This window comes from Periplaneta americana, chromosome 4 (genome assembly GCF_040183065.1).
Source record: "Periplaneta americana isolate PAMFEO1 chromosome 4, P.americana_PAMFEO1_priV1, whole genome shotgun sequence".
Taxonomy (NCBI): Eukaryota; Metazoa; Arthropoda; class Insecta; order Blattodea; family Blattidae; genus Periplaneta; species Periplaneta americana.
This window is the reverse complement of record NC_091120.1, coordinates 147,484,069-147,496,749: the sequence shown is the minus strand read 5'-3', so window position 1 is coordinate 147,496,749 and position 12,681 is coordinate 147,484,069. Positions and strand designations below refer to the sequence as shown.

Here is a 12,681-nt window from a genome sequence, read left to right as displayed (position 1 = left end):
CAATTTTTAATAATAAAATTTAATTGGATAATTTCTAATATGATTCCGATACACTGTCTTGAAGAATGTACAGTAATTTCTAACTTCAAAACATTGTTACTTTCTATTAAATCTTTTCTTATTTTTTCACTAGCTATTTATAGGATCCAATCAAAATCTCTTTTACATATTGTTCAATATCTTACTTCTGACGGTTAAGGCTTTCGCTTAAATATTTAGAAGGATAATGGAATTAGAGCCTACGTACCTTACATTCCTTACATGTTTCAAATTTGAATGATACCGAACTTCATGAATTCTCAAACTTAACAAAGCTGCTCAATATAAATTCTCACAAATTGTTAACTTCACATTCAATATCGATTTATATTTGATAAATGATTTACTGCTAAACGCAGCTTCTGTTTTAACTAAGCTTTCACATATTATGTAATAACTAAAGGTAGGAATTTATATCACAACATGAGGATATTAGGTTAGTTGTGCTTAGACTATCGTTACGTCATAAATGACGTGAAGCCTGAGGAATGGCCAGGTTACAATTGATATATGTTTTGTATCGCAGCATTTGAGTGGGGATATGTTTCTCGTGCGCAAAACGAACACTCTATGCATATCTAACCTTGTACTCTCTGTGGGTAAATTCCTATCTTTGGTAATAACAAAACACATTTAATTGAATTTTGTTTTTAGAGTTCTTGCACTGTGTTATAGGCAAAGAAACGACGAATATTTTCAGGCTAAATATATGCACCACAATGGGAAGAGATAAAAAAAATGAGGAACCCATTGTTTAAATCCATTAAGAAAGAGTTCTTTCCGTCCATGACACGTTGTTTTCTGGTGTTGAAATTTATACATAGTTTATAGTATGCCACGATATAAAAATCAATCAATTTCATGACAAAATTAACGCTATGAAATTTAATGCTTAAATTACTTTGTAATGGCATTTTCTTCGGTTGCTATGTGATATATTCATAATAGTTTAATAATTTTACGTACCTTGTTAGCGAAGTCGTGAATTATTTTCAGACACTTGTTGTGTGTCCTTCCGAGTGGAGTGAGATTGAATATGAAGTCAGGATGCAATAATGGCAGCATTACACGTTTCGAAATTGCCATGGTTACACTGAAACAACAAATTTATTAACTTCTCAGAGTTATTTCACATACTTTAACGCTGCCTCTACATCATTGTCACATTTTATATTAAAAATATGGCCCCGAATATTATACGTAATATATTCCAATCACCTTAGTCATCATCATCATCATAATCACCAGCAACATTATCATCAACTCCACCATCACCACCAACGTATAGCTTTCAATGACACTTGTGTGTAATGCAGTGAGTATCAGCAAACGTTTCGGTGTTTCTGTATGCCAATCAGTAGCATGTCACCAGGGTCTCTGCCGCTGCTTGCAACTGTGAACTCACGACTCTTAGTCGGATCAAAGCTGAATACTGTACTGTGTTATATTAATAACATTTGGTACTCACCATCATCACAGTACCTGCTGGAAGTGTTGCCCATCTCGTGTGGTACATAATTCACAGAATCTGTTTCATTAAACCTACTCACTAAATTTAGTATTGTTCTTCTACACAGAGCTGGGCGGCCAGGAAATATAAAGTTTTCCATTGTTCCCATTTAGGCCTATACGTTTTTAAATATGCACACGTTCTAGCTCTGGATATGTAACCATTACAAAATCAAACAACGTATAAACTGCACTTATTCTTAACTGACAAGCAAACGTTATCATGGCGACTGATAAAAATTAATATGTGAGTGCAGACATATTCATAGTTTAATATGCTATTTTAGCATAAACGTGATCATAATTTTATGCACTAAGTAAATGTAAATGTAACTTAATTTGTGCCAGTTGTTTAAGTCAGTTATTCTCCAAGATTTCGAAAATATATCACAGTAGATACGATTTAATCAAAGCTTTGTTAGGGTTTGCTTAAATTTTGCGGAAAAAGTGTCAAAGAAACAATATCGTCTGTGATCCAATTTGTTTAGTTCTACTACTGGTTATTGACATTATAATAATAGAGGAGTTAGCTGGAAGAAGGGCGTAATTCGAATTACGTGTTTATCCGTAAAATGGCTCTATGCTTTCTTGTGCGGTGTTTCTACCAACCACCACAATATTATGCCTCTATTCCCAATAGATCGCAATAGGGTGATATTATTGAATTGCGTCCGTCTTCCCATCTCACTACTGTGGTTAGAGGATCGACGAAGGTAGCTGCAAGGTCGTTCGCATTGTCTGACGAATGTTCTGATCTATCCTATGTTTCGCACAATGGAAGCGAATATAACCTTTCTGATGTTGAAAGTATCAGTAAAAATGAATTACATACGGAAAAGTAGAAAGCGGAAAAGGTTTAACAAACTATGAAAGAATAACCTAAGAAGCGACGACGAAATTACGGCAAAGCTTACACAAGTAGGTCAGGACAGATGGTGAAAGAAATACAGTATTACTATTTACGTTTGTCAATGAATATAAGGTACTAATAATACAGGCGTATGCAGTGCTATAAAATGTTAGATCCAGGTTACCAGTCAGTCATTTAGGAACGACGATATTTCTGACAGGTTAGCAGCAAAACATTTAAGCCAATTTCTGCCCGAAGAAATATGAGATGTGTACAAAGGAACAAGCCATTTTTCATTGAGGATTTTGGGTAACTGAAATCAAAAATCAACAGGATACATTTCTTACGGGATATTTGGAGAAGAGGACCATTAAGCAATGTCAAACAAATGTAAAACCACAGCACCGAGAAGGTTCTTGTGTATGAAGTATCTTGACTGAGAAGAATTTTTATGCAAGTTCTTTATTCTGTCATTGCTTAAAACATCTAAGAAACAAGTGATAACTGTACAAAATATAGAGAAACTAGGTGATACTGTAATGACATATGGGAGGGAAACACTCCAATAGGCCCCACAAGATTCTAGATGTTGTTTATGTTAGGTTATTAGATCACTCAAAGTGGTATAGTGTTTGTAAGCTTATGTTCTAGGTACTTTCAGTTAAAATCATGACGTAAAATAAGTAGGATTAATTATTTATAATGTTGTGATAACAATTTAATAAAGGAACATATTATATAGGCCTATATATATTTTTTTTGTAGAACATACATTGTAATTATCTTCATTATTGTAGTATATACTTACCTATATCCTAGATCATACACTGTATGTAACAGATAGATCATCGCTATGTTAAAATCGTTTGCACTTTTAAGAGAGCAACCGCCGGGATCGCCACCTGTCCGCCGCAAACGAACACGAGATGGCAGTACAGTCGCTAATGCAATTCAAATGGGAATTATGACGTGACTCCTTATGTAACAACTAGATGACGGAGTAGTAATCATAACAAAAGTTTATAACGTCAAAGCCTATAAGGCCGACCTATCTGGGGTATATATGAACTAGGCCCATACCTAGCCTTTCCTATAGAAATATTAGAATATAGAAAAGTTAACAATATTGCAGTATTTTCAACCCTCCTCTATGGAAGAAGGACGAAATTTAAAAAAAAAACTTAATGCTTCTTTCTTGTACAATAATTAAACATTAACCATGGAATTCATTGTAATCAGACGAGATCGTATTACTCTACTATATAAATGAATAGTGCCATATTCCAGCAAGAGATGCTGAGCACAGATAGTTTTTGTTGATTATCTCAAACCTATGTTTTCTGAGTTAGGCCCTTCTTCCAGCTAACCACTCAATTCATGAGTTCAAAGAACTGAAAATTGTCTTCAGAAGTTCAGTTCGACTGATAAAACTGTACTTACTCGTACACAGCATTAACGTACTCCGATGTTCCTTCCTGTGCGTGCACAGCTGTGCCCATGGCGGACTCTGGGACATAAAATTGATGGTGTGTTATCTTCTCAGTTTGAGTACCTTTGTTGAATACAGCTAGGTTACATGCTTCTCATCAGTACTTACCACAGATGATATCAAGGGAGCATCCAGAGATATAGGGTTGTACACAGAATCCTTCAGAACCGACTTCTTTCTCTAATTTCTTTACCAGAATTTTACTCTGCTCTACAATTATTGGAATGAAAGATTCTAGAATCTTGAAATGAAAAGATGGAGTAAGAATCTTCCGGTGAATATGCCACTTTGATCCTATTGAAAAGAAAATATTGTTAGGTGGAGAGAAAATTAGAACAAATTTACAATGAATTGATAATCGTACAAATAACGTCAAGGTTCAGGCCATTTCTTCAACTATAACTTGAAATTTGTTTGCTATCCTTCCTTATATTAGAGTGTTTTTGGACTGTAAATCAGTAACACAATTATTTTAAAATACAACAGTTGCATTATCTAATTCCCAAACATATATTATCGGCGAAAATTCCAATAACCATCGCCGCAGAAATTTTTTAAATATAACCTCTAAGATGTATGCAAATTTTATAGCAAAATGGCTAACCCCAATTACAAACGCTGTTTTATTCAACGCCCAAAATGCTCATAGAAAAGTATTCTTTCATTCATTTAGTGTTCTGCCCAAGGGCAGGTCTTTCACTGCAAACCCAGCTTTCACCATTATTTTCTATTTTCTGCCTTCCTCTTTGTCTCTTCATATAATCCATATATTTAATGTCGTCTATCATCTGCTATCTTCTTCTGCCCCAAACTCTTCTCCCGTTCACAATTCCTTCCAGTGCATCCTTCAGTAGGCAGTTTCTTCTCAGCCAGTGACCCAATAAATCCTTTTTCTCTTCCTGATCAATTTCAGCATCATTCTTTCTTCATCCACTCTTTCCAATACAACTTCATTTCTTATTCTGTCTGTCCACTTCACACGTTCCATTCTTTTCCATATCCACATTTCAAATACTTTTAGTCGCTTCTCTTCTCTTCGTCGTAATGTCCATGTTTCTGCCCTATACATTGCCACACTTCATAGAAATCACTTCACTACTCTCTTGTTTAGTTCTTTTCCAGAGATCCGCAGAAGATTCTCCTTTTTCTATTGAAAGCTTCCTTGGCCATTGCTATCCTCCTTTTGACTTCCTGGCAGCAGCTCATGTTACTGCTTTTAGTTCACCCCAAGTATTTGAAGCTGTCCATTTGCTCTACTGCTTCATTTAGAATTCGCAAATTTATCTTCTTTATTTTTCTTCCTATGACCATGCTCTTCGTCCTATTTACATTTATCTTCATCCTATACTGCTCACAGCTGTCATTTAGCTCCAGTAGCATATACTTCTGCTAACAACGCCATAGTATCATCAGCAGGGAAAGGATTTATATGTAAATACATATTTACTTATAAAGCTAATATAATTTATATTTTGCATTATCTTTAGTTTCACAATGTGTAGGGTTGAAAAATCCTACTTTTATTTTCCATATTTTTCCATATTTTAGAGTTTAGTACATATTTTCGTTAATTTCCATATATTTTCCATATTTCATATAAAACAGTCCATATTATATTAGGTTTAACAATAAAACAAAACAAAATTCCATTAACTTTTAAAAATACATTTCAACAATAGAGATTTAAACACATGTTCAGTAATCCCTTTAACATCAGAGTTATTTGAAAATTAGCAGTCCTATCAACAATGGGAAAGTAAGTTACAAAACTGTATTAATTTAATTTAAAATTTTTAACAGACTTCAGTTGTGCAGCTCAACAGTTAAATGCCAGTCAGAGTACACATAGGTTCAGTTTTGTAAATCATACTATAAAGACGGTAAATATGCCAAAAGTACGTCATTCAGTCAATTTAAAATCAAAACTAACAAGTTACATTTCAGAATTTAAAGAAGATGGTTTATCAACTGACAATAAAATATTATTTTGTAATTTGTGTCAGTGTGCAGTATCATCTACACAAAAGTTCCTGGTGCAACAACACATTACAACTAGTAAACATCAGGCCAACAAACAACTAAATTCCAAGCAGAGACAATTGTTTTTAACACAACCAACAACATCGAATGTAAGATCTGAGTTTAACATCGACCTGTGCCGTTCTCTCATCTCTGCTGATATTCCTCTCTACAAACTAAAGAATAAGGTCTTCAGGGAATTCCTTGAAAAATATACTCAACATACAATCCCGGATGAGTCAACACTTAGGAAGACGTATGCTCCATCCATCTACGATGAGACAATACAGAAGATAAGAGATGAAATTAAAGATAGTTCAATTTGGGTTTCCATTGATGAGACTCCCGACAAAGAAGGTAGACTTGTTGGTAATGTAGTTATCGGTTTGTTAAGTGAACAATATTCTGAACGAATTCTTTTACATTGTGATGTTCTAGAAAAGTACAATAACAAAACTATAGTTAAACTGTTCAACGAAGCTATGGGTATCCTGTGGCCAAAGGGTATTATGTACGATAATGTGTTATTCTTTATTAGCGATGCTGCCCCTTATATGGTCAAAGCTGGACAAGCATTATCTGTTGTATATCCTAAATTGACTCATTTTACTTGTGTGGCGCATGCATTTCATCGTGTGGCAGAAGTGGTCAGAGACAATTTCCCTAAAGTAGATTTGTTGATTTCATCAGTGAAAAAAGTATTTCTCAAAGCTCCCAGTAGAGTTAACGTGTTGAAAGAAATGTACCCTGAAATTCCATTGCCACCAAAGCCAATTTTAACTAGATGGGGTACATGGCTAGAAGCAGTTGAATATTATGCCGAACATATAGACTCTATTAACAATGTTCTCCTTGCATTGGACTCTGAAGATGCAGTCTCAATTGATACTGCGAAAACAGTTACCTGTGACATAAGTGTGAAGAATGACTTAGCTCACATTCAGCATACATTTTCATGCATCATAAAAACGCTCAAAAGTCTCCAAAATAGGCACCTTTCACTATCTGAAAGTTTTGAAATTATAAATAGTACTGTGGAACAACTGAATCGTGGTAGAGGTAAAGTTGCAGATGCAGTAAGAGCTAAGGTGGACACTGTACTTTCAAAAAACCCTGGATATGAAGAACTACAAAAGGTTGTTGCTGTGATGAGTGGTGAATCAACAGTGAAGATTAACTTGGACTTATCCCCAGCAGACATTGTGAAATTGAATTATGTACCAGTTACTTCTTGTGACGTCGAACGCTCTTTTAGCCAGTATAAATCTATCCTCAGAGACAATAGAAGAAGATTCACTTTTCAGCACTTGAAAGAAATGTTTGTAACCTATTGTTATGGTAACAGACAATAAAAATTGTGTTTTGTTGAAACTACATTGGAAGATAAGGTACGTCCATTATATTTTTTGTTTAGTTTGATTAAAATGTACCAATATTTAACGTACATAGTCATTTTTTTATAATTTTAAGTCCATATTTAATTCCATATTTTGGTAAAAATCCATATTTAATTCCATATTTTGGTAAAAATAACTACATATATATTTACATATTTCATATATTTTTAGTCCATATAAATCCGTTCCCTGATCATCAGCAACTCTTATGCACTGTATTCTTCTTCCTCCTACTATCACTTCTCTCATGTTCTGAAACCAGTTCCTTACTAAATCGCTAACTGCATTTTCATAACATAACTACACATTTCCATATTTTTCGGTTATAAGAAGGAGCATAACATAGTATTTATATATTATACTGTAAATACTCGTCACAGTAGCTTTATAAAATTATTAAAATATGACGATAGACATACCAGTTTTTATGCGCATCTTGTGAGCAGAAATCTATTGTGACATAATTTGATATTTCTTTGAGAACGCATTACCGTAACGTCACCTAGTGCCAGATATTATTTTAACATTCGTTCAGGCATGAATTAAGAGCATAAGATGATTAAATATGGTGCAAAATCAGTTGTTAATTTTCAAAACATTTCATTTTTCTTTAACCCTAGACAGCCTGTGATGTGTCCGCGGAACATACGACGTTAATTTTTGTTTAATAATACTTAACAAATTATATCCTTTTTATAATTGACCAACGGTGTGTCTTAACTATGTAATAATGCATAATATACCAAATTTTCAACTTTCTGCCTCATAGACTACACTTTCTTGGCTATTGTTGATGTATTAATGTTTTAACACAAAAACGTACGGGAAGGTTGGCACTTTTTAGGATTGTTTACTTGATTCGCTATAAATACACCGCGATGATGCATACTACACTGGTTTTAATTCTCACAATTTTAAGATGTAAAGAAAATATTGCAATAATAAACCGTAACCATCGCAAGTAGCAGGAAGACACGAGTTGCTCCTTGGCTGGTTGCCGAAGTCACCTGACGCCCTTGGCTTGACGGCATACTTTTCTTTCTTCAGTAGCTTATTAGTTATTACTAGACCAAGAACTTTTATGCTCTAAAAAACCTGAAAATGTGTGAAACTGTTGAAGGGGAGAGGACGGTATTTTTTTTAAGTTTTATCATATTTGGTGTAAAATATTAATTTTTTTTGTATGTAGAGAACTCATACCTGTAGAAACTCTAACAAAATAAATATTTTGAAAAAAAATTATTTGGGGGCCCAGATTTGAAAAAAAATTTACCCAATGCAGTTCTACTAAAATCGATAAATCTAAACCATTTTTAAAGGTAGATTCATCCCCTTTTTTGCAATGCAAAAGCATGCTATACAAACTATCTGTAACATAATTTTGATATTAGTCCCTACGTTTGTAAAATAAACAATTAAAATGTAATAACACTTTTCTGAATTCTTTTCTTGCAAACAAACGGACGTAGTTTTAAAATGAAATCAATTAGCAAAATTCTGTTAAAGAGGAAAGTTTCCTAATAGCCTAAAGAATGTGTGTTCTAAATTTCATGCCTGTATTTTCAATAGTTCAGAAATTATATCCATTTTTGTATTGCAATGTAGCAAAGAAATGAAGTTACCCTAAATAAATAAAAGGGGGCGAGTGATTTAAAAATCCATAGCGCAGGAAATTGCGTCTCAACATCCGATGAGGGCACAAATACCCACAAAATATTATGATATGCATTTTAATTTACTCATTTTTTACCAAAATATACCATCCTCTCCTTAAAATTTAAGCTTAAAATTGAAATATATGCATTAAAAATACACTTTAGACGTTTATTTGGTTCAATAATGTGATATAAATTAAAATAATTTAAAGTGACCATTTTTTTTATTATTTTCTTTCTATACATTAATCAATTATTCATTGTACATACCTATACATATTTTAATTGAAATATTTTTAACTTTCTAACTTTATAGCTGCCTTTGCCTTTAAAGTAATTATTATGGCAGTAAACAACCAACGATTTCTCCAGGCTCTCTACTGTGAAACTTCTCGGCTTATCTGTCAGAATTAAAGTTTAAATGCCGGAAACGATTTCGCGACATCACATGATGTAACAAGTGACTTCATTTTCGCAGGTGTCTAAATACTTCATTTTTGATTCTATGACATCAGAGCACATTAGCAGCATTGTCGTCGTTGCCTCATAATTATGTCTATCACATTAATTTTTTGGTTGTACGAAATCAGAGCAAACGTCTGAATGACTTCTAGGCGATACGCATTTTCGCCCTGCCTCCTAACACTGCCAGTATGTAAGCAGAACATAAGCTAACATCACCTTAAAGTAGAAAACTACCCAATTTATACACACGGTATACAAGTGTCCATTATTGTTGCAGCAATTTTATGTCCTCAACATAATTAAATAATTATTCGTTTTATTTGTGAAACAATTTTTATATTATTTGCAAATTATTCTTATTTTTACCAGAGGCAAATTTGAAAGTATATATTAAATAAAAACAAGAAAAGACGTTAATATACACATTTAAATAAAAAAAAATAATAATACATATGCATTTAAAAGGGAAAAAAACTTTAAAATATGCATTTATGCAAAATAAAGTTGGAGATATTCGAACGTGAAAACATTAAATTGGCAAAGATCCACTTTTACTTCTACAATATGGTTATGCCAAATCAATGAAAGCATACAATGGTATGAAATTCCGTGGTTTAGTTGTTACTATATGAAGGGTACACGGGAAAAACGAACAATGTAACGTTTCCTCTAAGAGTGAGATAATGATCTATTTCAATATATTACTGCAAAGTTTATTGGTGTTTTTACTTGAAATGAAGGAAATGGTGAGTGTATCTGTAGTTTTAATACTCCTTTACCACTTTTGGTAAAAATAACATTAAAGTTTGTAGTAATACAGTGAATTAGATAACGACATCAGCCTTAAAGGAATTGTGACATTGTTCGTTTTTCCCGTGTACCCTTCATATGGGAATCGTATATGGGGAAATAGTTTTGGTATTCCCAAATCACTTAATTTACAGAAGAAACCGTACATACTATTACGGATGTCCTCTTCAAGGGCATAGATACACCTTTATGGATCAAAGAATAGAAATTTTCAATTTATTGTTTCCTGCTATATGAACTTTTGTATTTATATCAGTAAAAGTATTTCTTAGATATCTGCAATATATTTCGAAATATGTCCATAAATGTATGTTGATGTCATACGCCCTGTCCCTTTACATTCTGAAGTGACATACCTAACAAATGAAGGGTTCAGAGTCATAGTGGGCCAAGCGCCATTTATTGAAAACGGAGAAAGCAAGGGTTAAAGTTAAGTGAATACCATAGTTTAATGAAGATTTAGTTTGAATGTGTATACATTATAATACTTTCTATATGTGTCTATTGAATTATGGTGATAACGTCATTTTAACCGTTGTTTTCTACGGTTTTAGTAAATGGCGCTTGGCCCATTATGTTTCTGAACCCTTCAAATGTCTCTCTGAATATGTTCAGTTAATTTTCCTGTACTTAAATTTGGCGCTGTAAATATTTTTCCTTGGCTATGTATGCTGAATTTCTCAAACATTCTGAAGAACAGAAACTATTAAGGCATTGTTTTCTTCTTGGCTCGCCTCCTTGCTTCTATTGCAAAATAAAGAGAATTGTCTTTTTACAAATTTAAGGGTTTGTAGTTGCACAGTTCCGCCTAAAATATTTTTCCAAGTTCAGCATTGGCTGAGTGGTTTATTTCAGGAAATTATGCGATGCACATAACCTCTTAAAATGTAAAAATAAATTTCAATGTATCCGCTAACATAATAAGCATAAGTTGCACATTCCATTTGATCATTGTTGCAGTAGAAGCATAACCTGAGCCATGAATGAACAACTGGAATACTTAAAAACATTAGGACATTTTCTGCATTTCTTTTTCTCATTTACTCAAGTATTTTGGACATACTTCCTTAATACGCTGAGTTCAATAGTTACTTTCTTTACAACGTGGTGAATAGTAGAGGATGTTAATAAACTTCATATAGGCCTATCAAAAGTATTGTTACCTGTTGCAGTTAGGAGTCCGGATCCGAGCCAAGGATGCAGAAAAGTGTACATAAAAGATTTGCTTAGCGCTTGAGAACTAGAATTTCCAAGGACAACCTGAAAAGGAAGACAGGATTGAAGTCCAAATTATCTTATTGCAATCAGAAGACGATCTAAAAATTCGATAAAGCACTTGAATAGTTTTCAAGAAAATACCATACAAAAATTATAGAATTAAATTTTTCAATATGTGAATACGTATTGTCTTATCAGTGACGGCCTCTGCGATAAATATATTATATAAATACATAAACTTATGGTTTATTTAACGACGACTCTCACAACCGCCGAGGTTATATCAGCGTCGTCCGTGTGCCGGAATTTTGTACCGCAGGAATTCTTTAAATGCCAATAAATCTATGTATATATAATATTTCATTGAAACATATAGTACATATTTTAATTTAATAAAATTGTAAGCACAACTGATTACAATGTGTGAATAACTTTAAAAACAACATCTATGATTGTCAACTGTAAGGGTACGTACAAGAAGAAGCCTAGCTGGTAGCCTGACTGGTTACCTTGCTGGAAGGAATGCCTAAACTTTACTAAAAGGAGACGTGGAATACGAAAACTGTTGGTCGGTTGTTACCTATGCTGTTAGCTGTTTTTCCAGGTATCAGCGACCTAAATTTCTTTACTGCGCATGCGCCCTGAGAGTTCGTACACACTATCCCACGTGCTAAACGCCTACAGCTTATCATTTCTATGCGTATAAAGAATTGTGAAAGATTAATTTCAAATATTTACAATCTTTGGAATCAGGCTCATCCCGACCACCAAAACCTATATCTTATTGTGAAATTGTGAGATGAACTAGGAATTAAAATAGATACCAATAAAGATAAAGGTAACCGACCCCTTCACATGCCATAAAGGCTCTTGGGAGCAAAGAGATAGTTCCATGACTTCTTGACCTTTGCACTAGAATGAGGTTGTGTGAAATGGAAACCAATAATAAGTAAATTTCTAAATATAAAATTTATGTTTTGCAGTAAGTGACGATTTTATAAACTTGATAATATTATACACTAACCTTTTTGGTAATTAATATATATTATTTTATCAATGTTCTATTCGCATTAGAATTAACTAAATAGGATTTATTGAAAAGGTTTTATTATGACAGAAGATGCTTTCCAGAAAGGTGTAATTACTTTCATGTTTATTTCCTCACTGAAAGTACCAAAATATCTAAGCTACACTAAAAAAAATCCTGAAGATCTATAAAGTACATCTTCT

General features: G+C 33.3%; 1 protein-coding gene across 3 annotated transcripts in view; it reads right to left on the bottom strand.

Moving 5' to 3' along the window:
- Positions 1-12,681, bottom strand: part of LOC138698293 (cytochrome P450 4C1-like) — a 66,761-nt gene that overhangs the window by 41,551 nt on the left and 12,529 nt on the right. For 2 of the 3 annotated variants that reach the window (XM_069824088.1, XM_069824090.1), the window contains 4 exons: positions 11,397-11,493; positions 3,996-4,181; positions 3,839-3,905; positions 1,006-1,132 (listed from right to left, as the gene is read on the bottom strand). In XM_069824088.1, coding sequence (XP_069680189.1) covers positions 1,006-1,132; positions 3,839-3,905; positions 3,996-4,181; positions 11,397-11,493 — 477 coding nt within the window. The remainder of the gene's footprint in view (positions 1-1,005; positions 1,133-3,838; positions 3,906-3,995; positions 4,182-11,396; positions 11,494-12,681) is intronic. The other variant, XM_069824089.1, reaches the window with a different exon arrangement.